Genomic DNA, 27,689 nt, shown 5'->3' on the forward strand with positions numbered 1-27,689 from the left:
AATTCACAACAAGATGATCTTTCGAAGCACTACCTTAAGTTTTGCTCATAGCCTTTGATGATGGAAAAGAAAAAGAGGGGAAACAAGTGGGAGAGAGAAGTTTTCACCGACATTTTGGTCCAAACAATTATGCACTAATATGGAACGTCCCATGTACACATTGGTTTGGCAGTCCCATGTACACACTGGTTTGGCACATAAGCTGGAATGTATCATGTATAAAGTCAACATTAACAGAAACAAATTAGACTTGAATTAAAATGTATCATATATATATATTTACATAATTGTGGATTAAATTGATAATTTTTATAATATATGGATTAAATTGTTAGCGAGTATAAAATATAAAGATAAAATTGCTCATTTAAAAAAATTATTAAGAATATATATTCTAACATTTTTTTGTCATAATTTTTTATTATTGATTAAATTTTATTAAAAATTATAAAATTATGAATGAGAGTTATTAAATAAAAAGTATGACCTCCATTTTTTTTATAAATTGTAATCAGTAATGAAAACATGTGTATTAAAAAAATGTTAGGAAATCTGTTTCTATCATTTGTCTCCATCGTTTTGTTTAGGCTTAGCTTCGGCAATTTGTTTGGTTTATACATGTCCATGTGCCACGGCCGGCTTTATAACACACGGCCACCTGTCTATGTTTTTTTTTCTTACCGGGTAAAATAGTTTTTTTTATAGTTAAACTAGTATTTCAAAGTCAAAATTAATATATATATATATATATATATATATATATATATATATATATATATATATATATTATCCAAGTATTAGTTTTAAAGTTAAAAAGAAAAAAAATTACACTATCATTACATAAACTATTTTCTTTAATTATAAAATTTTAACACTTTTATCTTACATGTATGATCGTTTATATAATTAAATAATAATGTAAATAAATTATCTATTATTAGTATATTTAAATTAAATTATTTTTTTCTATAAGTTGATTTGGAAGTAGAAAATTCCAAAAAAAATTGGTGTTTTGCATTTGGAGAATGTCCCTTAGTAGACGTACAATCTCAAAAAAAGAAACATCATTGATATTGGCTCATGTTATGTTGACTTGCCCATTTTCATGGAACGGATGGAACAAATGGTATCAGTGGATGATGGGATATCCAAATGGCCCAACACTTCCATCAACATTGTTGCTGGATGTCAGGGAAAAAAGCATTGTGGGCTTGGCTCAATTAATGCAAATTAAGCTCAAGGGTCTGAATTTTCTGGGATTCTAGCTGCAACTATTTTTTGCGGTGGTTGTTACATTTAATAAAATTTAGTAGCAAGTTTCTCATTAGATATAAGATTGTTTGAGTGATTAAAATAAAAAGAAAAAAAATTATAAATTTAATTTCTTTTATTAACAAAAATTAATGATTAATATTTATTAATAAAATAAAATATTGTATATGTATAAGTCGATTGGATGAGGATGGTGTATAGGTTCTGACTTTGATGTGGGATTTGCTTTGGGCACGGGTTTCATATGGAGGTGGAAACATCTTATGGGATATGTTGGGAACTGGGATTAGGGGGTATGCATTGTTCTTATTACACAAAAGCTATTGCTGAGACCATGAAATTTATTTGTGTGTTTTGTAATGGTGCTTGGTACTAATGGTACAAATAAATGAAATTTCTTTTTCCTATAATTTCTTGTAATTATTGTGTGATTCTGAAATAATTATTATTTTAATTTTTTAATATAATATTAATTATTTTTTTATTTTATATCTCTCATAATATTAATAATAGATAATAAAATTTATAAATAAATTAATGATGATGTAAGTTTAATTTTATAAAATTATTATTTTTTTATCTATTTATTTTATAAAACAACCTAGTGTCAATTAGACATTTCACACTAAGAATAATAAGTTTGGCCTAACTCACCGTGCATATTTCAAATAATAATAATAAAAAAGAACCCACCTATATATGCCCTTTTAGATATAAATATAAATCAAAATCTTTATTATATTTTTATATACATAAATATAAAATATAGTAAATAACTCACCCCTAACTTGCCAAACAAACAACCAGCATGCTAACCCATAGCCCCATGTGATTGGGGGATTCACACATGACTTGCATCCTTATTTTTTAAAAATTACATATTGAATGTGTATATTTTACCTCCCCTTAATTTTATATATTTAAATTTCTTGTTCTTAATTCTTTCATGATAATAATTATTAATTTTATTTTTAAATAGATTGTTTTCCTAATTTAGGATCCTAAATCTGTTATTGTCTGGGATGATCTAAATGACTCTACAGAGGAAGTTACTATATAAGTTTTTATATCATAAATAAGAAATCAGAAATAAATAAATTACAGAATAATATGCTATCCCAATTAATTTTTTATAACATGCATAGTACTATTGCTGTAATTAGAAAGAAAAAAATGACTCCTATCTATGTTAAATTAGTTTTTTATCTTTATTAATGCACTTTATTTTTTAAATATTTTATTGCTTTCAATTTATCTTTTATTTTAATATATTTTAATCAATAATAAAAAATGCATTAAAATTATATTGCTAACCTTAATAAAAATTAAAATATAATTTATATATTTGAAGACATTTAATTGTTATAAATTTTTATTATAATTTAATTTATACATTAGCAAAATATATATTTATCATAAATTTTAATTATATAATAATAGAAATTATCCGGCAAAATATTAGTTTAATGGAACATCGTTATTTTGTTACTTTTTATTCATATTTTAAAATTTGTGCTGTTGCGTGTTGTTGGTTGAATTTGGTTGTGTCCAATAACTCACACTTAAGTTTGTATCTATCTGCACAGGATCAGGATTACCTGTAGTCAGCTACATGACTGCAGGGTCCAATACTCATAATCTAACGGCTCAAGTTTTTTTGAACTTATGTTTTATTAACCTAAAAATGTATTAACCTAAAAATGTATGAAAAATAATTAACGGCAAAGATTGTTTCTGCATTTATTTATTTTTGATAAATCACATATATGAGAGAATCTGTTGAAGTCGAATAAAACTATTATAAACGATAAAATTTTCATATTTAATCTATTTTGAGATCTTTAATTAATCTAAAATAATTTCTCATCTATTAATTGATTTATTTGCTGGGTGGTTTATGTATTTTTTTTTTCTCCAACTGAAGCAATCTATCTCCATCTAAACAAGTTTCCCTTTCCTTTCCCTTATCCACTCGTAATAATAGGCTAGGCTAGCTGCACGTGCGATGTCTCGTTCAGTTTGGTAGAGTCACGTGCCTATACCCAACGGCACACGAACCGGAGAAACAAAAACACACGCCGAGAAAACGGAAAGCCCTAACCAGTAATAGTAACAGTAACAATCTCCGTTTTCTTCTTCCATCTTCCTCTTTCTCTTCGTGCATGCCTTTCTCCATTTTCTTCTTCTTCTTCTTCTTCTTCTTCAAGGTACCTCTCTCTCTCTATGTGTGTGTGTGTTCATTTCAGTGTTCTGTTTCAACGTTGAATTTGAACTCTGCTGGCTGCGACCATAATTACGGAGTTGAGTTATCGGATGATAGTTGTTTATAGCTGTGCTTCGAGCTTTATTTGACGAGAATTTGCCATGATTTGAGTTTTATTTATTTATTTTTGGTTTCGTGTTGGTGTTGCCTATGGTAGCTACTAGCTAGAGTTTACTTTCTTCGCACCAGGGTTAGCACGAAACTGTGGTTTGAATTTTCCAGTTAGCTCGTTAGCTTAGTTAGGTTTAGTGGCAGAGTATTCTTGGCAATGAAGTTGCTGAAAATGAATGGTTTGAACTTCGATTTGTGGGAATTAGAGTGCTGAATGTGGCATCGCTAGGTGACTCCTTGCGTGTTTGGTCATTTGATTGGCACGGTGGTTTTGGAATGTATTTCACTGTATTTTTTGTGAAATTTAGTGTGCGTTTGATTTTCTTTTTTGTTTTTGTGTGTTCATTTTCCATTGGTATATTTTCATTTAACACTTAACAGTTTTGGTAACCACTTGAGGGATTTGTAGGTATAAATCTTTTATTAGAATTTGGAAATCAAGGTTGGGATGCGCAGATAGACTTTTCAATTGTAAATCTTTTATAGAAATCTTTTCAATTAACACTAAATGTCAAGACTTTTTAATAAAAACTATATACTTTTGATTCCTTAACCATTGATCTAAAACCAGTTAATGGTTGCAGACTGTTTTGATAATAGTTACAGAAATGGAAAATTGTTTGCATTTTATTATATGGTTTTATGATTTTGTGAAGGAAATGTTTAGAACAAGATTGCATTGTTTTCAGCATTTGGTTCAGAAAATCTTGAAAATAGTATACAAAGTAAAAATGATGTGTCATTTTTGTAATTATTATGGCAAAAATAGACTAATCACACTGTAATTATCAATATTTTCCTTGGGTTTTCTAGCAGTAGTATTCATTGATATATAATAGTGTGTTGGTGAGGTCATAAGATATACCAGTAGTTTTTTCTTTTAAATTTTTTTGGTGTTATTGTTTGCAATAATGGTAGAATTTTAAATACCATTGTGATCTTTATGGAAACGGAATTGAGGAATCTGATGCATGGTATACTCATTAATAGACATTCAACATGCTGATTAGATAGAGTAAACTGTTTCAATTTAAGGTCTGATTAAAATCATGATTAGCTTAATTTCATAGACTAGACTGTGTTTTCTTGATTAATATGCCACATGGATCCCAGGGCAAGGGTTTTTGCTTCACCATTTGTAATGGAGAAACTTAGAAAGGGTTTGTGTTGCTATTGTGGAAAGCAGAGAGCGAAATTTATAGTTATGAGTAAGTTCAAAATAAAAATATTTTCCTTTTGCTTTAATCACCTTGAAAAATAAAGAAATTCAGGTTTCTTCTTCATATTGAGTAAAACTATATAACATTTTGAGATCAAACTTCATTCCTTTACTATATTGACTTTAGAATCCGTTTGCCAAAGGATATGATTGGTAACACTCTGGAATTGCAGTTATTGAATATTGAATAATATTGCATTCTCAATTGTTGATTTATGAATATAGTCAATAAATATTTCTCAATCGTATGTTGTTCACCTCTTTGTTTCTTGATTCTCATGTTTTCATGCATGCAGGAGGTGCAATATATCATTATTTTTGCTGAGCAAAAAAAAAAAAATGCATGCACAAAATTTATCAGTGATAAAGAACTGATAAAAGATTTGCAAATGCTTAACGCTGGGACCTTCTTTGGTTATGTTTAGGCAGAACATCACATGGTTTATTGCAATTGCACCTCCTGCTTTATCTTTCAGTACCGGACTTGTGGAAACACTACTCATAAGAATGTTGTTAGACCTGTTATTAGAATCCAGGCCTAACCCACCTCATGAAGAATATTTGAAGCGTCTACCCTTTTCTTGCAAACCAAGGTTTTTGAAGAAGTGCAAAGTTTCCTTTGTGTTGTAATTTCCTTGTTACTGAACTGGGAAAAATAGTAAACTTGTTACACTCGTGCCAAGGTCCTAGTTACAACCTGTGTCTGTTTTCAAATGTCTGATGCTGCTATGGCAGTTGTGAAACCTGAGGTATGGTATTATTATATTCCATGTATTTTTTTTCCAATCCATTTAGGGTTATTTGTTGCCATGGCCTGGTGCATCTTGCTTTGGCCTTGTGTGTTGGTTCAATGCATAGTACACTATTGTATTTGAAATTGCATTCTCATCTCACAACAGCAGGTCTTAATGAGTAGGTATTAGGCCCTCTAATTTTTATTTTTTCTTCTAATTAGCACTATGTGTATGAACCATGATGCATGCTGAAGTACTTACTCTTTCTTTTTATTTGTAGTTAATTTTTTAGATTGTCTTAAGTCTTAATTAAGTAAAGAGATTCCTCAGCTATAAAGCTTGGTCTCCTAAAATTCTTCTAGTACCTCTCTTTAGATGATCAGAGTTTCATTTAACTGTAATTTTATAATGATATCACCCATTATTATTTTTCTTTCACTTCTCCTGCTCCATGCTGCTCGCTATGTAATTAAAGATTTTTTGTTCTATTCAAAATTATTTTCCTACCTCTAATTTTATGGAGACTGTTTTTTGTAGGAGTCCATAAGGGATTATATTTGTTTAGTCCGTCTTTTTTATGTTTTAGGCCCATATGTAGAACTTATGGGCCATTAATTTTCTCAGACAAACCATAAAGGCCCATTGCCCATAGAGTGAGCAAATGAATTGAGGACACAAGAAGGAAAACTACTTGATGATGAGACTGTGCAATATTGGGAAGAAATTGCTTGTATTAGTTCTTTGAATTTGTAGATAAGATCACCTTAAGAATGTTGGATTTTATTAGTATTAGATATTCTGTTACCTCTCTTTAATACAAATGAATGTTAGTTAGGTCTAGAACCAGAAATTTTATTCAGATGGTGCAACTAAATAATATGATATATCACATAAAGAAACTCATTTCCTTTTCTTCTAAAAGTAAAGATATTTTACTATAGTTTAAATGAAGAGACATTTTTCTTCTCCTGATATAGCTGTTATAGTACTAGTTTCCTCCTCTTTTACCTCATATTATGAAAACTCTCTCCACCCCACAAAAAAAAAGTTAAAATAAAAGAAAAATCTAGCAGAATCTAACAATAAATAGTGTGTTTCGCATACTTTCCTTTATTTGCCCCCAACTACATCACCATCACTGAACTCTACTTCTAGATTATAATGAAGAGATTATCGTGTTGTTCTGAAATTTACAACATGGTAAAGTCAAGTTTATTGTTGTTCCCTGGGTAGCTAGTTTGTTGATTTCACTCTACCTTTGGCATGCTTAGATGAAATCCTACATCTGGCTTCAAACTGTGGATGGTTCTATTCAGCAAGTAGAGGAAGAGGTAGCCATGTTTTGCCCCATGATATGCCAGGAAGTACTTCAAACAGGCATGGGATCTTCCAAAAACTATGCTATATCTCTTCCACAACGTGTCAATCCTGCAATCTTGGGATTGATACTTGACTACTGTCGGTTTCACCAAGTACCAGGACATTCTAACAAGGTCAGGAATAATCCTACCTTCATGTGATTCTTTTTACCTTTTTTTTTACCTTGATTTTAGGAATATATATTTTTCAGGACTGCTCCATTATTTGAAGACTTGGTACTTGTTAATTTTAAAGTATATTTGATAATTTTGAAATACTACTTTATAAAATCTGGGACATCTTTAATTTTTCTTTTATCGGCTGAAATACTGGAGAGATAGCAAAATTAATAGATTAATGAATATTTGATTGTGCTACTATTGTAGGAGCGCAAAACTTTTGATGAGAAGTTTATTCGGATGGATACAAAGAAGTTATGTGAGTTGACATCTGCTGCCGACAGCCTCCAACTGAAGCCTTTGGTTGACCTGACCAGCCGAGCACTTGCTCGGATTATAGAAGGAAAAACTCCTGAGGAGATTCGTGAAACATTTCATTTGCCTGATGATCTCACTGAGGTGTGTGATGATAGCTAAAGTGACCCTTAAAATCTGCAATCACGTTTCTTTATTTACATTTGGATCTTTGACAGGAGGAGAAGCTGGAGCCTCTGAGAAACATAACTGATGATCCACGAATTCGACTTCTAAACAGATTATATGCTAGAAAGAGGAAAGAACTAAAAGAGAGGAAGAAACTGAAGGTACTTTATACTATTTTAATTCCATATTTCCATTAGTATTGTTGGACCTTGCATATTGAATGTTAATATTATTATTATTTATGACAAACTTCTGGTCAGACTGTGTTGTGATTACTCTAAAATGTTTCACGTGATTCAGGATGTTGAGGTTGAGGAGGAACCAAAAGATGAGCGTTCAGTTGAAGATCTTCTATCATTTATTAATGGTGCAGATGGAGGTATGTCATGTCTTTCTGCCTGACATCTCTTCTAAATTTCATCTATCATTGCTTTGGTTTCCGTGTTTCTATTTTATCAGATCTTTCATTTTATTTTGGGAGGGAGCAGGTGCAGATAAACAATGGAATTCTTGTCTTTTTTGTTAAAGAAAAGTAGATCACTTGTATTGCATTTTGTTCATCTCTGCAATACTGCATGTGATTTGTTTCCTCAGCTTTGACTTATATTGGTGCATGCTATATTTATACATCATAAATTATTTAAATCTGATGGTAACTAATTATAGTTTTGAAAGTTGCCATGAATATTGGGTTTTTACTTCTCTACTTCTATTATTATTATTATTGTTATTATTATTATTATTATTCTAGAATATCTAAAATTCATCTGATCATATCATTTATTCTAGCATATGATATGATGAGATAATTTTTAGATTTTCTAACAGACTGCATATTTGAGACAAAGATTGGTTGAGCCAGACCAGGTATGGAACAAAAACCAGGGCTAGACCATGTCTGGGACAGGAGATGGGGCTAGACTGGAAGGATTGTGTATGGGACAAAGACCAGCTACTTGTCTGTTACTTCTGTTATTATTATTATTTTTTTTTTGTTTTGTTATTATTGTTTAGATGCTTGGAGTTACTCTCTTGTTTGTGATAGATTCTAGAGCGATTATGTTGATTTCTTGTCATCGATTATCTCATAAAATTTTCTACATTTATTCAATCATATTGCTTGTAGTAAAGTTTGCTTTAGAGTATAATAATTTGAATGCACCCTATCTTGTTTTTGCTTTACATAGCTTACCTTGTCTAAAAATATGATTTGGCAGATATGAAGGGAACTAGAACAAATAAAAATAAAAAGAAGAATAGGAGAAGGAAAGACCATGCAAAGGATCTTTCTTCAAAAAATGAAAATGAAAATGATAAGGTTAGACTCTGACGCCTATTACAACACTTGTCGAGGATATGTTTATGACTTGTATCCTCATTCTCATTGCTTAGATTACCACTACCTGTTGGTGTCAACATTATTTTTCATTTTGAACAAGAGTATTGTCTCTCTTATTGAATATCCTTTTATATATTTTAGGACTTGAATCCTCTCCCTTCTGCATATCACAATGTCTATTTTGACAATGCCTTGGAGGCCTCTGCAAGTAAACACTCAAGGATGCAAAACCTTCCTGCTATTAGTTTTTCTCCAAAATTTGAATTTATTGATGGAGATGTTGACGATGATTTAGATCCTGCAATGAAAGAGGAGCTTGACAGGTTAGATACATGCTTCTGCTAGTTCTTCAATTGATTAGGAATAAGTTCAAAACTATATATGTCAATATACTTTATATGTCTGTTGTCAAACTAATCTTTAATTAATTAACTAATTTGTTTCTATGATTTCCTTATCTTTATGTTACCAGCATCAGTTGGTTATAGAATATCTTTTTCCTCCTCACAAGTAAATTCCGTGGACCCCAGAATCTTCCTGACTGGTTTAGTGCATTTTTCATTGATTGCATTCCATTAAAATTATTATTAATCAAGAGGATTCTTGCTTAATTGAATTCAGTGTTGAGCGTGGTGCATTTGTCTTATGTAGTAGTTCATTCATTTATTTAATTTTAGTTGACAACTTGTGGAATGGTCATATCAAAATATAACCTATGAAAGAGGATAATCTTGTCAGCTAATTATTGAGTGCTTTATTTTATTGTTTTCTCTTTTATCTTGCATTTGATGACTTTGTTTCTTTTCTTGTAGGGAAGTGGAAGATTTTGCACGAAGGTTAAATTCTGATTGGCCTGAAAGGATGCAAATTTTATCTTTGGGCCAAGACAGAAGACTAGTACCAATTTCTATAAATAGCAATGGTTCAACGCACCTGTATACAGGTATGTTCTTTCTATCTTCTCAATATTCTTTTAGAACCCTACTTGCTGCCTTGTTTTCTATGAGAAGCATCTGAAAATTTTGCTCAGAGTCTGTTAGTTCTAAGATATGATTATGGACTGAGGGCTAGACTAGCAGTGACGGTATTATTGCACATGTTAATTATTTTCAAGGACACGTTATTTCATAGTGCTTGATCATTGGGTCTGCTTTTGGTCCCTGCCCTCCCTCTCGTTTTTATTGTTTTTTATATGTATATCACATACTGGCAAGTTCTGAATTTCAAAATGATTTTAATTGGTTACAGATAATTTAGAAGGGCTGGGTTGAGGGAGGAGTTGCAACTTAGGTTTTAATCATGAATGATGTCTCTATCGTTGAGCATATAATGTATGCTACATATAGGTTTTGATAAAAGGTAGTGCAGCACTGGCAGGTAATTCAATTTCCAAGGTGAGTGGAAGTTAAAGTGATCTGAAAGGATGGCAGCTTAGGGTTTGCTGTTGCCTGAATCTTGGAAATGTGAACACCATGTGAGTAATATTTGTTTGTTCCTTATAACTGATAACCAAAGTGTAGCTTTGTTTTTGAAATTTGAACATTTTGAATTCTGCAAGGGGAGAGGGACAAATAAAAGAGAGACAAAGAAGTGTGAGAAGAAAAGAGTAAAAAAACGAGAATCTTGGAAAGCAATTTGAGTGTAATCGGCTCATCTACCTTGACCTTGTTTGTTTCCTTGTATTTATTCCAGTCTCCATAATTTTTGTCAGGTCTTTGAATTTTTTAAAATTAATTTAATTAATATTTGTGGTGGTTAAGCTATAGATGAGTTGTATTTTACCTTTCAGTTGGCATTGTTAACTTGTTATAATTTTTAATGGAGAAGTAAGCAGTTTTTTTAAGGTGAATCTGGTCGACGGATTGTAAAATTGGCATCCAATAATTTTGTTAAAATGATCTCATAGGACCCCTAGACGAGTTTCATGGCGTAGTTTCACCATAGACTTTTTCTATATTTAGACCCTATTATTTGATAGAATCTTGCAGCAGGTGTTTTATATATAAGACGGGGAACACATTTATTTGCGCACTCATTAGAAATTCAATACTAATGTAACAGGTACGAGATGACGAGAATCATTTGGGAATTACGATCTTTGTCTCATATTTTTATTTTGCGATTGTATGATTTTTCCACGTTAAAATACATTAACAATAAAAAAAAATTGTCAGCAGCTTTTAGCAAAATCTCAATATAGGTAATTATAAATTTAGGTAAGTTGTTTTAAATTAGTATAAAATTAATTTTGAATCATTGAATGTAATTAAGATGCGTGTTTGAATTAATTTTATCATAGACTTACATTAGAACTTGTATGTTTATTATGTCTGAATTTTTAACGTTAAAATAAATGGGCATTGAAGTTGGACAGATTTTGCACTATGTCAACTCTACTAGTATGAAGTTTTTTAACATTAAAACAATTAGGCCATTGCCATGAAGATTTTTTATAAGTAAATTATTTTTATTGACATGTTTTCATTTGATGATAATACGGAATATGAATTTTGAAGTTTGAAGTTTTTGTTTGGTTATTTTCAATTATTTTCCACAACCTTGTTGCCTTAGTTGATGTGAGACCTTAGTAAGCTAAAAATTTAATGGTAGTTGCATTTTCCGGAGTTCAATACACTGGGTTGAGGTCATGACACGGCGTTCATCGGCTGTTGCTGAAAACGTTCAGATTTAGTGAATAAATAGGGTAAATGTTCATTTTGCATTTTTAAAGTGTGAAATAGTAACAAATTTATCCTGAAATTTTTAAATTTAAATTTAGTCTTTAAATATACAAAAAGTGTGACAAATTGATCCTGTAATTAAATTTGTAAAATTATTTTATCATTAAATTGTAATATTTAAAATTATATTGACAATAAGTTATATTTTTTAAGGGTTAATTTAATAATAAGATATAAAATTTATAGACTAATTTATTAGATTTTTTACAGTATTAAAAATTAAATTTGATTTTTTTAATCTTTTAAAGATCAATTTATTACATTCTCCAGCGGTCAAAATAGATATTTACCCTAATAAATAATATACATTCACTATGTAAAATTTATATATGTCTACAGTCATCCAATCAAATACATTTCACTGTAAAAAATTAGAGCTAAAAACAGGTCAATTGTGGTTCAAAACCTTATACGTTAAAATCAAATGCATGACTATTCTATCTAAGCATACAAAACTTCCTTCATCGGTTTTTCTCATTGTACTCAGAGGAGTAATACACCTTTAAAACTTTTGGAAGATACACTGGCAATAGGAATCCAAATAGGTTGAAACACCAGTAAGCCATATTAGCCATTGCAAGTGCTTTCCCAACATGAATCCTCCAAGCAGACCCACTGTGCTCGTCATTCATCTTGTAGACCTCACTCCTAAGCCAATCCACAATCGTGAAAATCCTCCTGGCGTTGTAGAATGCCCCCAGAAAAGCTCTAATAGGAGCCGAGAACCTTTGAGATGATGCCACTCCTTCCATGAAAACTTGGCTGGCCAAGAGAAAAACATGGGGTGCTGCTGCTTTGATCCCTTCCTGGTCACCCTCAAAAACACCCTCTAGAATGTAGGCTATTGGAGTGAAAAGGCCAATGGTGGCACCTATGAGGGCATAAAGTTGGAGGAGCTTGTTTTGGGGGTTGAAAACTTGGGGGTCCCTTGATGGCTGAAGAGAAGGGAAAGCCACCTTGGCTATGAAGTACATGTAAATTAGGGAGAAGAACACAAAGGCAAAGTCTTCAGGGCTGACCAAGCCACTGGCTGAGAGGACAATTACCACAGCCAGGGCATTGAGCTGGTTGAAGGAGAGAAAACCCACTTTATCTTGTGGTGTGGTGGGCTTGTTGAGATTCTTGAGTGATTGTTGGTCATGTTGCTCTTTGAAACCTAGTTCTTGTTCTTTTGGGAGGCTAATGTCACACCCTGTTGGCCCAATACCACCTGACATGTTTGTGAAGCTATTGAGAATTAGTTAATGTCTCTGGATAGGCGTGTAGATTGAATGAAGGACTAATGCATGGGGGTGGATTTGTTTCCCTTTGGGTGTGTTTAGAATGAGATGAACAAAATCATAAGAAAGAGAAAATGAAAAAATTCAGTTTTTTTTATTGTAGAGAAATTGTTGGAATTGAGATTTCCTTTTGTGGTGGCAAATGCATATAAAGAAAGAAAGTAAAAGGAAGATTGGGAAATTTTAATGATGGGTAGGTTTCCCGTTAGAGCGGAAAGATGGGACTTTGGGAATGAAAATGAAAATGTGAGATAGGTACGAGAATGAAGGGCGGAAGGAGGAAGAAAAGTTTAATGAATGGTGAAGGTAGTTGACAAATGGCAAGTTCACATGAGTTTAGGGTAAATGTTGACCGATATTGTTGCGACATCTGTCCTGGTTAATTCTAAGTTTTATTACGAGAAAATATGAACATTATATATTGTATATGTTATATTAATGAACATTTATGAGTTACATTATATTAAAAAAACAATTTATAGATTACCTTAAAATAACAAATATAGATTTAAATTTTTTTACATGAAGTCCTGAAATCATATATCCAATTGTGTTTAAAACCCAACTTGTTTTTAATATATAGACTTTATTTTCTTAAACCAAGTAAAAAAAAGGTGTAATCAAATTTAACAATCACAATCTAAATAAATAAATACTTGAAAAACTATAAAACCTTCAATTTTTCAGTTAACATACAATATGAACCTAAAAATAATAGTAATTTTTAATTATTATTTTATCCTAAAGGTGTGCATCTATACAACTTAGTTCTGAAAATTGAATTCCTAATAAATTAATCACACACATAAAATGTTAATAGTTATATAAAATGTACAATGATGGAAAAACGTCATTGTTTCATGCATTATTACATCTTTTCATGATTGTAATTGTCGAAGATGATCGAATATTTTGGGATTCTTGGAGTTAAAAAATATTCATTTTGTGTACATTTGACATGGTCCCTATGTGAAGGAAGAGACTTCTTATTAAATGCATGTCTTTAATGTGATTCCTATTGAGTAATTTGCATTATTCTTGTGTGGTCCATGATTTTGTTGTGTTGAAGTAGAGTATCATTAAGTGGTAGTAGTAAGGGTTTTTCAACATTTTTCAGGGCTCAAAATAGAGTATTAAAACATAGGTTTGATGGTGAATTCAAATAGGAAGGAACTTACTAAAAAAATGGACAACTCCAAAATTTCTTACTCTTTGTATTCAATCACTTGTAACCTCGTCCCTCAATCTCACTATTTCATTACGTTGATTTCATATCGAAATCATATATAAACCCTCTTATGAAAAACACCATTCGTTTCTTCATGATGTTAAGATTAGAGAGATTTGAGAATTTACTTAAATTAGATACGTTCATTAGAGGGAGTGGGTGGATTTCAGATCAAAACAATATACACACAAACTTTTTGGATGCGGAAAAAGATAAATCTACAAAGAAATTCTTTATGAAAATTATATAAATTGATTTGTCAAAATTCTAGCAAAAATAAGTATTAGGCATTCTCTCATCTAATGTGGTCAACAAGAATATAAACAATCAAATGACTACTACTTCATGCGTTTTCGTCAAAATAGTGTTGTTCCTATATGGTTACACTTCAATCATTGACAAAATGGTTAACCTCTATACTTTTTAGAGACCAATTTATATAAACCCATTCTTTCAAAGACCAAAATGAACCTATCTATTACTATATAGTGTTTACTGTATGGTTACACTTCAACCATTAACAAAATGGTTAACTTCTATGCTTTTTAGAGACCAATTTGTATAAACACACTTTCAAACACCATAATAACCCTAGCTACCTCAACACTTTTAAGAACCAGATTATATGTATAACTCCTTAAATTTAACATCGTACAAAACTAACACTTTTATGTATCACAGCTAAAAATTGCGACCATTGAATTTTGCCACTTATATAATAATGCTTATATCAATCCCAACAAAAAGCCTACATAAAATAGTAAAAATAAACGACACAAATGCTAGGTGGCTTACTGGTTGAGATATCCATCCTAATCCTGGTTTTCAAAATATTCCATCACATTAAAAGACATCATATTTTTAAAGTTCAATTCTTTACACTTTTTACAACAGTTCAAATCTGGTGTTCAGTATTCATGCAATTATCATTTTTCATCTGCGCACAACACTACTTCAAGATCAAAATAAACATTCCATGGAGGAACGGAATAAATGCACTTAGATCTAAGAACCAAACATTCTTTACACGCTGCGTTGAGCAGGAGTGCAAGAAAATGGTAAGGCTAAAAAAATAGGGATTTTTGAATTATCCCAAATAATAGAATTACTACAAGCAAAATTTAGACAATTATGCCAAAAAAGAATGGAAGAAAAAATCTTGCCTAATGATGACAAATGCATCATAAAAAGTCAACCTGTACGGAAATCAAACAAGTTTATTACAAAAAAAAAAGGTAATAATTCAACAAGTAAAAAGAATCTAACTAGCCAAAATCCCATATGAAATCTTTCGGACAACAGGGGCGGAATGTAAAGATTTTCCGGCAAAAACCTACTTTCAACATTCTGACAGAAGACCATCCGGTAAAACTTGGACCTCTGCTAACATAAATTGGCAACAAAGTCAAACTCTGTATATCTGTATAACTAACAACTCCAATTTATTCTTTCACACTAGGTATTTGTCTTCTGTTTTGGAATATACTTTATCTTGGTTCCCTTTTCAGACTTCTTCAACCTGGGTTTGGATTTCGCAACTTTGGAGGTTGCAGGCAATCTTTTATCTGCATTTGCCACAATGTCACATCCATCCATATCAGAAGATTGACATGCTGCTGTTTTCAAATCCTGTATCTCCTCGCACCCAGGAGGTTCCGAGTCGGGGCAAATAACCAATGTCACATGTTCTGATGAGATAGCTTCCTTCCACCCTGCATGAAAATAGTTTTGATTAGGCAAATATTAATTGAAGACCCAGCCAAGCATTTGATCAGACTATCAGCAAAGGCATGAAGTGACAAAGCTTACTTTGTGCAAGGAAAGCTTTTGCAGCCTGGATGTCGAACCAGAAGCTTCCTGGATCTGCTTTATCCTCTGTATGGGAGAAATACTTAGCAAAACCAATATCACCACCGGCAGCAGTACACACCCTTAAAGAACTTGGACCTGACAAGTTTTGACCATTTTCATGAACTGCATCAACTTTTGTCCCGCCACTTTGAACTGGAAGTGGATCTTTAGTTTCAAGCCGGCTAACTGGCCTCCAAAACTTGACTGTTGAGCGATTGTTGTCACCCATGGCAAGATCAGTTTTCATTGGCTTATCCCGAGAAATATTCTGCTTTCCCATATTCTCAACAATGAAGTCCTTTTGAGAAGCCACCATATTACCCTCTGATTGGCTGCAATTGCTAAGATTAACAGATATAGATCCTATTAAGACTTCTTGATTCTTAACTTGGTCTGGTTCCTTCTCTTTTATGGTTTTTAAAACCACCTTGTCAATTTCTGTTTTAGACTTCCGAGTCCATACTTTGCTACCATTAACTATAGAAGATGCCTTTTGATCACAGTGGGTTCCATATTTCTGATTGATTTCAAGTTTTGACACTGGAGAATTCTGCTTTGTATGCAAACCATTGGCTACAGCCCATTGTAATTTTGGCAGCCCCTGTTGTCTGGCAACTGCTTGGCGCTTATGTTTATGTCCATGTGCTGACTGTCTCACAATATCCTGATCAGTGATAGTTTCAGACTCTGAATGAATATCCCCATTTATTTCTTCACTGGTGTCAGGACATTGGAAAGGTACAGGTGAAGCTGCGTTATCTGAAAATGTACTTGGATTATGAGCTTCAAAATTGTATGTATCTAAAGATGCTTCTGCCGGTGATAAAGCCTTTACAGTACTGTCAATATCGCCTTTAATTTCTGCCTCAGCTTGGTGTCTTTGTTCCCTAGCTTTCTGCTCTTTTTGTCTAAGCTTCTTCTGGCGTTTCCTCTCCAAAATCTCAGCTTGTCTATAAAATTAGAAAGGATTATTAAATAATGGGTCCTATTATGCATACTTGACCAGTTTTCAAGAGTATATTTTCAGCTGCATCTCTTGTAATTTTTACTAAACAGAAGTATAAAGATTAACTTTAAAATGTGGTACAGGATTTATTTATAATAGTTCATTAGAAGTTACAGAAATCATATAAAATTCAAATAAAATATAAGAAAAATAAATTGAAAATCATAGCAGAAGCATCCTATGTTCATACATTAATTTAAGCACATTCTAGAAGTACTCATAAAGCCAAAGCAGCAGGAACAGCTAAATAATAGCATTGTGCACGAGTTTACACAGATGAACTAACCAAATTTACTGAAACTATGCATGAGAGTTTAGTGCAGGTTGATTATGTCCTTAGCTTTCCTAAAACACTTATTCCTACTGATTTATCAAGGATTTATATCTATCAAGAGCCTATCAACCCAAATAGCACTAGGTTCTTCTTTGGTTTCTTAGTTGTACAGGTTTATTGTGGGAATGGATCTATTATTTCACAAAACAACAACAAAAATGTTTTGTTCAGACTCCATTTTAAATTCTAAATTCTAAATTTCATTCAAGAAGGATGATTAAAAAAAAAACTAGACTTCTATTGTATTGCTCTCAACCAGGTACCTTTTCTGAGCAGCTTCTTCCTCCTCCACCAATTGCTTTTGGCACCTTAGTGCTTCAGCATCCTTGTCAGCAAGCCATGCCTTCACCTAAAAGAGAAAAAAAAAAACTCATATTTCATCATGACTATGACAGAAAGAACTAATTGGGGAAAGTGAGATTATTGGTTTGTTATAAAATACAGATAGGGCTTGACATAATGTATTTTATGTGCAAGGTATACCATGACCTTCTGTTCCACTGCCACCTCCAAAAATTCAAATATTATGACATGACATGAGTTGGATCTATGAGTCAATTATTAAAATAGAAGACATTTGAATTGCATTGGTTTTCAGCAATCCTTGATGCTGAAAAACACACCATTTGAAACCAATTTTGAAGTTAATGGTTTGGTTTGGTTGGAGAGAAGATGAAAGAATGGAAGAGAATTGAGAAGAAATATTTAAATTAAAGTAGAGAGAAAGAGGTGTGGGACCCACACTAAATTTTGAAAATTTCCCTTCATTTCTCTCCTACTTCTCCACAACCAAACATACCATAAGAAAGACAATTACCAATTTCTGTTCTAGCAAGAAACTTGTGCAAGCAACTAGGTTTTTTGGTTCAAGACCAATTTTTCCAGCCTCTCCATCAAATACATATCTTTGCATTGATTCTGCTGTCCCACATAAACAAGTATTTTCACTAGCATCATCAAGGATACTGAACAACTCCTGGGAAGATATAGGAAAGCAGGAAGGTTTAGATTGAACAATATCCTGCAAACAATTTAGACATATTGCATTAATATACCAAAGATACATATTTAAAACAATTTAACAAGAAAAACTAATTAAAAAGCCAGACCATAAAGCTGCTTACCAAAAGGGCAGCACCAGCCATCAGATAATACTGAGGAAAAGAATAAAATCCTTGGTTTTGAATAAAAGTTGTCAGAGATTTTAAAATTGAAGAAGCTGGAACTTCCTAGAAAGCATTGTCAATGAGGGAAAACAAAATATTTAGATTAATTTATGAAAAATAGGATATACGATAAACAATAAAAGATTAAATAAAGAGAAACCAAAAGGGATGAGCTACATCTCTGCATCTGCATTATACAGTTTTATTTCTTATAAGTCTTGCCTAGGACACATATTTTCCCTTTCAGCCAACATAAGCAGGGGTGTTTTGTTCTTAACTTACTCCCCTACTCTTTAAAAGTTCACTATAGAGGAAACAAGGAGAAAAAATTTATGGAAGTTTACAAGCTATGTGATTACCTAACTAAATACACATCTTTTAAGGGGGTTTGTCAGTACCCCTTTTCATACAAAATTGAGCTGTTTATAGCCCTCTTTGGTATTCTGCTCATGGCTGTTTCAAAGGTTTTGCTATTTTGGTGCAGATAGATTCTAGGTGACTATAGTATATTTATGGCAGAATTTCAAAACTTCAGAGAGCCATAAACCATGAAAAGTCACCCGGCTCATGTCTCAAATTAAAATGAGCAAATGAAGAAGTGCATTGGAGATGTGAGGTTTAATTTCACTGATTCATTCTACTCTCTTCCAATTCACAGCCTAATGTTTCATATTTGGCATATCAACAATATTCAACCAAGGTAAAATAACTTTATGTTCAAATAAATAAATCATATAAAGAGCAACAAGATTTTACCTCCAGCAGCACATTTTCGAATGATACAACTTCCTTTGCCTCTTCTACGGAGAGCTATTCAAAACATGAATAAAATCAACAAATCAAAGCAAGTTGTCTTCTTCATATATGTTAGATTCACAATGACGAAATATTACCTTATCCCAATATGCTCCTAAAAGATCCTTAGTTTTTGTAAAATCCTGCAATATGTAAACAACATATGAAAACTTGAGGATGACAAGGAAAAGAAACAAAGAAGCTGCTATCTAGGTACATCATTTAGAAAATACAAAAGGGTAAATGTGTAAAGTAAGAGAAATAATATGATAGATATAATTGATTGAGATCTAAAGAATACCTTATCAAGCTTTTTCAACCGATGATGTACACGTATATGTCTTCTATAGTTAACGGGGGAGCAAAACTCTCGAGAACATTTGTCACACTTCTGCAACTGAACCTTCAGAGGAGAGAACAAAGGCCACCCAGGAAATTCTGTAAAAAGAATGAGAAGTGATATCAGAATAAGGCCCCGTTTGGATAAATTCTCTAATGCACTCGTAGGAGAAGAAAATATGGAGGTAAAATGCATTGAGCTTCTCTATAAGCTAAAATCAACTTAAGCACCTTAGTTTTTGGAGAAGTTAAATGGAGTTTCTATAAAAGTAGATAGCATAAGTTGATTTTAGCTTTTGCGAGAAGCTTAACTATAAGTGTCTATGGAGAAGTTTATCTAAACAAGACCTAAGTGGCTTTACAACTAAATGCACCTGTAGCACCAAAGTTACATATGATATTTTAGACATATAACTCTCTTAAGCTTGACTAGAACAACACAAAGGCAACAGTGGTCTAAACTAAACTCTAAAGATTTTAAACCTCTTCTTTATTTCTTTTTAATTTTACTGTTTCAGGCATGCTATACATATCACGTGATAAATACATGCTTTAATTAAATTAATCATTATCAGCTAAATGCTTTTGAAAATGAACCTCCAAAAATATGATATTCAGACCTGAAAAAGTATTGCTGACACCTTGCGGATCTAAAGCATGGAGTAATTGAATCCACTGTACAGGGCTTTCACTGGCCCTTGGAAAAGGAATGAAAGGTTCTTTGCCAATTGCCTGTCTGATTAAGGTATCTATTCTGTCTTCGGTTTTCATCACATCTGGAGTGCCAGAGGCTTTGAGTTTTGCAATTGGCATCTGTTCACACAAAAGCTTACCAAGCAATTTTACTAGACTACCTGCACAAAGTATAAAGAAATACATGTAAGTTGAACTAAATGTACTACAGTGTTATTAAATGGCGGCCATGGCGGCGCCATGGCGGATTTTCATGGCGGTTTTTCGAAAAAACGCCACCGAATAGCGGTGGCGTGGCGGGTTTGGGATGGCAGCGCCATGGCGGCCGCCATAACCATGGCGGTCGTGGCGGTTATGGCCCCACACGCGCACCCAGCCGCGTCCCTCCCGCACCCCACACGTGCACCCAGCCGCGACACCCGCAGCCGCACGCGCACGCAGCCGCGACGACCTCCGGCAGCGACGCACCAGCACAAACGGCGGCGACAAGCTCCGGCAGCGACGCACCTGTCACAAACGGCGGCCTGCAGCAAGAAGTTCTCGCGGAGAAGACGAAGCTGTCGCAAAGGGTTTTAGTTTTATTTTTGCTGTTTGACACCCCCTGTTTTCTGTCTGCAGCTTTTTTTTTCCTTTTGCTATTTGACACCCCTTTTTACTTTTAACAGTCCCATTTTTTTTTTCGTATTTGACACCACAATTTTTTTTTTTCTGTTCAGTCCTCTTTTAAATGGCTGAGTTTATTTGAACTCTTTAATGAGTTTATTTGGTGTTGGTACTTGATTATTGTATGAACTCATGAAACTTTTTTAGTTTATTTGAATGCAATCCTTTGTTTTTTTCAATTTCAATGAGTTTATATATATGTTTTTTTTTTTTTTTGGTCCGCCATGACATCCGCCATTTTCCGCTACGCCATCCGCCATATTTTTATGGCGGATTTTTTACTTTCCGCCATGAACCGCCATCCGCCATTAACAACATTGATGTACTATCACAAGGAAAGGTGAAACTTTGCTTATTCAATTTATAATGAACATGTATATGTTGTCAAGACAAGCTTAAAGAGGGGAAAAAATACATATCACTTTTCCCAGATGTTTACCAAAGAAAAGACACAGTCCTGGAAATTGATAGATCAATGCCAGAGTAAAAACATTATTGCACTACCTAAACGTATCCTTGGTTGAAATGTTAAAAACTAGTGTCCAGATCAGACTAAATAGCATGTTCCAAGATACCATGCATAATATCAGATCAGACGATCATGTTGGAAGGACAAGTGACATTGGTAACTTCCACCCATGCCCATTAAAGCCATGCAGCAAATTTCTAATAGGTTTTGTGTGCTGTGCTGTGCAGTGCAGTGCAGCAGACAAGTGCCATATTAGATGTATTTATCTTACATAATTAACTTTCCAAAAATAGATTGAACAACACAAGGGTGTAAGAGAAAATCTCATTTGTAAATAGGAAAAATTCTCCTGAATTGTTTGTAGACAATATCTATGTATGAAATAAGAAAATCTGAAGATCTTCTAATGCCCTTGTTAGGCTTCCTAACTTTGGTGTTGTCCTTGTTCTGATGAGCATTTCATTATCAAACTAGGTGTCATATGTATCATCCCCCTTTACCACCACCACCTCCCCACATTGACCCACCACCTGAGCTCATGCCACTGTTATCACAGCCATCGTTATCAATTATTATCCATCGCAGACGGCAGAACATGGTGGAAGGCCAAAATTTCACCATTGCGCCTTACAGCAGGCCTCCCTTCACAAATTGCTTATGGCAGTCGGCAAAAAATTCGCCACGTCATTCCACCATGGTGACACCATGGCCGCTATTTAACAACACTGAGCATCATTGCTGCTGTTGCTGCTTCTATAAACTCTGTAGCAGAGCAATTCATCGTCATGGTTGTAGCAGCAGGAATCATGGTGGCAGTCATGCAATTTTCACCATTTAAAGTTGATCCCCCCCCCCCCCCCCCCTTTCGTTTGACCAGGTTAGAAACCCTTTTCCCCTCCCACTATGACCATTTGCACAACCCTAAGTCTGAAATCCTGATCAAGTGGGTGTGTTTAATCTCACATCAACTAGAGATAAGGCCCAATTAGTGCTTATAAAGTTTGAGCAATACCCTTCTTACAAGCCAAATTCTGAGGTTAAGCCCTAAGCCCAAATTTTAAGTTATATAAATGAAATCGCAGTATTTAATATTGCATATCACAGCACTATAGCACCATCACAGAGCGCCATGGCATGTTGCTGTTTCTATGATCTCTGTAGCAGAGTGATATGTCGTTGTGGCTGTAGCAGCAAGAATCATGGCAACATTCGTGCAATTTCACAGCCATCTTGGCCGCTACTTTCACAGAAGGCACAAAGCCCTTTGTACCCCTGCAAATGTACCATTTAAAGCTGATCCCCACCACTCATTTAACCAGGCCAGAAACCCTTTTGTTAAAGTTAGGTGATACAGCACACAGAAAAAAAAAAACTAAATTACAGCATACATTTAACCTGAAGAAGCACAAGGTGAATATAGGGCCACAATCACCACATCTGCCCAATTGTTAAAGTTGGGTGATACTGCAATGCCGATTTTAGAATATCTTGAGCTTATTCTCATGTTGCGATAACCAAAACAGGCTAAAATACAACAAAAGAGAAACTGAACAAAAACTTTAGCAATTATTAGTTCTTGAATTTGGACTGAATGGAGAAAGAAAAGGGATTAAGTAAAGTGGATCTCATTTTTCCTTCTCTATACATAAATTCCATGTACCCCCATAACAGCAACAATCATGATTTTAAAAAATGGTCCAGGACTGTGATTTCAGCCACAGGCCCACAACATCAACATTTTTGGGCTTACCACAACTGCAATTGTGGCTGCATAACCGGCATTTAACTGCAATTTTCCAAAGCATAATGACAAAACTGCAACCGCAATTTTAAATCTTGGCAACAATTTAGACATTTATATTAGTGCACCAGTTATCTAACACCGGATTCAATTTAGTTTCACATCAGCAATTGTAGATGCAATGAATGAAACCAAAAACTACATCCCGCAGCCAGAACCAACAACACAACAAGAAGGTCACTTCACTTACAAACAAGCCAATCATTTACAAAGTTCAAAACACACACTGGTCAAGTACTACTCACTTCTACATCATTCCATTTACTCATTTTCAAAAAAATTATCCAACATTATTAAATTTAATTTAATTGTTCAAAACTAAACAAAAAATGCCACCATACCACACAAAAATTAAACAGTGAATCCAATTCCAACCAATCAATATCAACACATCACCACAATCTCTGCTGGTTTTTGTTGTTCCTTTTTCTTTTACTCATCAGAAAAAAAAATAAAAAGGAAATGCAAAATGGACAAAACTCGGATTCTTCTCCCTCTCCATTGATCGATACGACCAATGCCCATAACCTAGAGAACCAGACGACGATTACCCGAACCAAACGCATGCATCCACGATCTTTCACAAACCAGCATTATAAGAAAACATTCAAAACAGAAGAACAAATAAAAAAAACAAATTAGTTCACAATTCCAAGCTTCAAATGCATTCCACACTACCAAAATACTGAAAATTCAAAATTAAATTGAAAAAAAATGAAATAGCAGATAAAACGATTTGAATGGAAGTAAAAATTTGTGAGGGAATTAGAGAATGCTGAGTAGAGTGAAAATGGATCACGTACCGAATAGGAATGAGAAACGAGAGAGAGCTCCGAGAATAACGAGGATCGGCGAAGCGGCGGCGAAGGGGAACACGGAGTGTTTGGCGGGAAGGAAAATCGGCGAGAAAAGGCGAGAAAGCGATCAGCAAAGAAGGTTTAGAGAGAGAGGGAAAGAGACAGAGTATATGAAATTCATGAAACATGAAATTGTTGGAATGAAGGCGTTTGGGAGAGTGAGTTGTAAATTTATATGCCAAGCTGGCTTGGCCAATCTAGGAGAAAATCTCAAAATTTTAATTATAACTTAATTCAACAAATTAAACCCTAACCTCAACAAAACAAATTAAACCCTATTTTTCATTGTAATGACTAATAACGAGTTTTTTTATTGTTTGATTTATAAAAAAAATCACTTAATTAATCTTGTTAGTTAAGCATGTGGATTTTATTTAACCTACTAGGGTTAGTACAATGGTAGAAAGTTTAAATAGTTTTATGATGTTTTAAGTTCAAATCTCCTTGTTAGGACGGTAATTTGTAAAAAAGAAAAAAAAAAGAAATAGAAATTTTGTTTTATCATAAATGCTCGATCATATGAAACAAATTTTACATAAAATGAAAAGAAACTACTTGTTCAAGTTTTTATCCAACATTTTATATATTTTCCCTGACTTGGTCTCTTTGGCTACACATATATAACATACTATTCAACAATTTGGGTGTGGATAAAGGTTTTGTTCTAGAAAGTGTTGGGAATTGGCGATATTGATAATTAAAATGGTAGATCGTATTGTAGATCAGGTACAGGGCTTTAAGGAGTAGTTTGTCTTTCTGTTGTTACCCACAAGGAAAATAGATAAGGTGATTGATTGTTGTATGGTGTAGTGGAGTTTACAGAGAGCTCGTAATGAAAGGATATGGGATGATAAGCTGTGGCGGATCCAAGACCTAAGTCAGTGGGGGTGTAAATTATAAAAAATAAATTCAATAGATTTAATTATATAAATATAAATAAAATAAAATATAAAAATATAAGATTTTATTTATAAATTTGATAAATTTTAAAAAATGAGAGGGTGCAAGTGCACACCCTCAAAAGTAATGTAGGTCCGCCACTAATGATAAGGCTGTTATATATTGAGGAACATGCATGTGCTTAGCAGAGCTAAAGAAATTCTTGCCCAGTGGAAGGTTGCACAAGAAGTGAATCATGAACCATATATCAGCCAATAGAGTCTTAACTTGTACTAACTTGATGTGGATGCCACCTCTACATGGGTTCAAGAAATGCAACATAGATGTATCATTTTAATTATGAGGATAAGAGTTGCATGGAAATAGGGATTTGTATTAGGGATGAGACTAGATCCTTGATACATGCATGCATTAGCATAAAAAATTCTCAGCCTTAAGTTCAAGAAGGTTATCTTTGAGGTGGATTGCCAAATAGTAGCTAATAACATTCGTAATAAGAAAGGCTAATTATTTTGAGTATGAGAGTATTATACTGCAATGTAATAATATTATCATATCTTGTCCAGACTTTATAGTCTACTTTGTAAGAAGGCAAGTCAATCTAATAGCTCATGGTTTAACCACGGTAGTTAGAGACTATGCTAGCCCTCATATTCTAGTTGCCCTCCAAGTTGTATTGCCGAGGAGTTGAGATTGGAAATACTATAAGCCTTTTTACACACACACCCAAAAAAAAAAGATTTTGTTCTAGAAAATATCATTTAAAAATAAAGTCTTCGACACCTAGAACCCATTACTAACAAGGGAGAAGAAAGATTATCTTCGATTCAAGTTGTTATGAATTATAAATGTGAGGAATGTTATATAGAAGGTGGAGTCCTTGAAGAACTTTGTTTAACATGGAAAAATGCATTGATCTTAGGAAGAAATATTAGATTTCTAGCCATGTGTGTCAACTTAAAATTAATTGGGCAGCTCATTCTATGCACTAGCCTTGTTTATAAGCCATGACTTCTCATTATCAAATTTGATTTGGAGGAAGACAAAAATGAAATTACTAGTGAGAAACTTGGAAGTTATTTATGTTAGATAATCAAAATACGATTAAAGACTATCCGTGATAATTCGTTTAGTTATATCTTTTAATAGATATTCAATGTAATTGACCCTTTCATTCTCCATGTATATAAACAATCCATTAATCATGTAATTAGATTAATCTTCTTTTGATTCTCTCATAATATAATATAAGAAGAAATATTTCATTATGGCATAAAAAGAATTAATTGTCTCTCCTTTAGTGGTTGCTTACTCAACATTACAATGCAACCAAGATCTTTGAATGATCCAAATCACCACAGTTGTCCCATTCACAAGAGCAAGTGACCCCTCAGGCCAATGCTTGAGGTTAAAAAGTGCAAGATGCTAATAAGGGTGGTAATGAATTAAATCAATTCGAAAATAATTTAAAACTCGAATTGATAATTAGTTTGTTGAATTTGATCCATAAACTAAATGAGTTGAACTTAAACTAAAAAATCTACTCATTATTTATGAATTTTAATTTATTACAATTTTATAGTTTTAATAGTATCATTATTGAATGTTTGACTTTATTAGTTCTTTTAGTATATCAAATAAAAAAATGGAATAAAAAAACTAAAAAGATGAACTTATAATCATTATTTCATATATCATTTGTAATTATTTGTAATGCAACAATTTGATAATATTTAGAAAATTATTAATATGCAATTATAACTAACATCAATTATATAAAAGAATTACACGTGTTTGGCATAATAATATAAAATTTTATAAAAGATTATATTATATATTTACTATCAGAATAAAAACAAAAATTGCATTATATATATAAACAATTCCCTTTTAAGTTACTAGAAAGAGGGGTGTCTTCCTATAATCCTATCACCCTCATGCATGCAGCAATTGTTTCTAAGATCAGAACCTTCTTCTCTCGCTCTTGGAAGTTGTCGATCAAGCACACTTACAGATTATGATAACTCTGATAATGTTATTTCTGTTTGGCCTGCGTGCCCTTCTGGTATAGCTTGTATTATCCAAGAAGCACGAGATGTTTTTTATGTTAGTCATAGATTATGATAATTCGATAAATTATAATTTATAGCTAATTTATATATTTGTATATTATTTTTAAAATAAATGCAATTAACTATTTTTTATGGAAGTTGTAGAAATTATTCTTTAAATTTTTTACATTCTTAAAAATATAAAAAGATTAATTATTTAAATTGACTATCTTCGATTGAGTAAAATAAAAAAATTAGTTAAATATAATTTCCTAATTGATTTATTCATATATATAATATAAATTTTAATTTCATATGATAAATTTATATATATATATATATATATATAATTTGTGGTTTTAATAAAATATTTTACACAATTTTAATTATTATGCAAGATACAAATAATTAGTGGTACTTACATATTAATAATTTTTAAAAACATTACCAATATATATTACAAATAATTACATATGATAAATAAAATGATAGTTATATATTAATACCTTTAATTAATTTTTTATATAATTTTTCATATCTGATATTGTTATTTTTAAAATTAAAATTTAAAAATATAATAAATGAAAACATAATAACCAATAACTTAAGACACTAA

General features: G+C 32.7%; 3 protein-coding genes across 9 annotated transcripts; 1 reads left to right on the forward strand and 2 right to left on the reverse strand.

The window, feature by feature from the left end:
- Positions 1-3,265: 3,265 nt before the first annotated feature.
- LOC100808004 (SKP1-like protein 21) lies at positions 3,266-10,742 on the forward strand. Of its 7 annotated transcripts, none has more exons than XR_418899.4 (10): positions 3,267-3,479; positions 6,871-7,092; positions 7,345-7,536; positions 7,611-7,721; positions 7,861-7,939; positions 8,778-8,878; positions 9,041-9,222; positions 9,712-9,842; positions 10,268-10,373; positions 10,458-10,742. XR_418899.4 is itself a non-coding variant. In XM_014769198.3 (10 exons), the coding sequence occupies exons 2-10, from the start codon at positions 5,579-5,581 to the stop codon at positions 10,306-10,308; spliced, it is 1,095 nt and encodes a 364-aa protein (XP_014624684.1). In that variant the 5' UTR covers positions 3,279-3,479; positions 5,162-5,578; the 3' UTR covers positions 10,309-10,742. The 7 variants fall into 7 exon arrangements, 5 of the variants coding, with proteins under 5 accessions (XP_006599566.1, XP_006599562.1, XP_006599565.1 ...); XR_001385561.3 differs by having other exon boundaries at positions 10,277-10,373; XM_014769198.3 differs by adding an exon at positions 5,162-5,614 and having other exon boundaries at positions 3,279-3,479; positions 10,268-10,742.
- A 1,230-nt stretch (positions 10,743-11,972) lies between these two features.
- On the reverse strand, positions 11,973-13,269 carry LOC100808528 (uncharacterized). The gene has a single exon (XM_003548989.5). It carries the CDS (start codon positions 12,855-12,857, stop codon positions 12,102-12,104), a length of 756 nt encoding a protein of 251 aa, XP_003549037.1. The 5' UTR covers positions 12,858-13,269; the 3' UTR covers positions 11,973-12,101.
- A 1,944-nt stretch (positions 13,270-15,213) lies between these two features.
- LOC100809067 (uncharacterized) lies at positions 15,214-24,270 on the reverse strand. Its single transcript, XM_006599504.4, has 10 exons — positions 24,069-24,270; positions 20,260-20,493; positions 19,602-19,738; positions 19,399-19,443; positions 19,262-19,315; positions 18,464-18,568; positions 18,157-18,360; positions 17,603-17,688; positions 15,958-16,949; positions 15,214-15,860 (listed from the first exon to the last, which is right to left on the reverse strand). Exons 2-10 carry the CDS (start codon positions 20,450-20,452, stop codon positions 15,604-15,606), a joined length of 2,073 nt encoding a protein of 690 aa, XP_006599567.1. The 5' UTR covers positions 20,453-20,493; positions 24,069-24,270; the 3' UTR covers positions 15,214-15,603.
- Between the last annotated feature and the right edge of the window lie 3,419 nt (positions 24,271-27,689).

Source organism: Glycine max, chromosome 16, assembly GCF_000004515.6.
Source record: "Glycine max cultivar Williams 82 chromosome 16, Glycine_max_v4.0, whole genome shotgun sequence".
In the NCBI taxonomy this organism is placed as follows: Eukaryota; Viridiplantae; Streptophyta; class Magnoliopsida; order Fabales; family Fabaceae; genus Glycine; species Glycine max.

Excerpts from the sequence above, each read along its gene's own strand:
- LOC100808004 (XM_006599499.4), top strand. The coding sequence starts at position 3,435 with ATGCCTTTCTCCATTTTCTTCTTCTTCTTCTTCTTCTTCTTCAAG. Across the intron at positions 7,722-7,860 it reads AAGAGAGGAAGAAACTGAAG|GATGTTGAGGTTGAGGAGGA; the intron begins GTACTTTATACT and ends CACGTGATTCAG. Across the intron at positions 8,879-9,040 it reads ATGAAAATGAAAATGATAAG|GACTTGAATCCTCTCCCTTC; the intron begins GTTAGACTCTGA and ends TATATATTTTAG.
- LOC100809067 (XM_006599504.4), bottom strand. The coding sequence starts at position 20,452 with ATGCCAATTGCAAAACTCAAAGCCTCTGGCACTCCAGATGTGATGAAA. Across the intron at positions 18,361-18,463 it reads TGGCTGGTGCTGCCCTTTTG|GATATTGTTCAATCTAAACC; the intron begins GTAAGCAGCTTT and ends AATTGTTTGCAG. Across the intron at positions 17,689-18,156 it reads TCTTGCTAGAACAGAAATTG|GTGAAGGCATGGCTTGCTGA; the intron begins GTAATTGTCTTT and ends TTTCTCTTTTAG.
- LOC100808528 (XM_003548989.5), bottom strand. The coding sequence starts at position 12,857 with ATGTCAGGTGGTATTGGGCCAACAGGGTGTGACATTAGCCTCCCAAAA.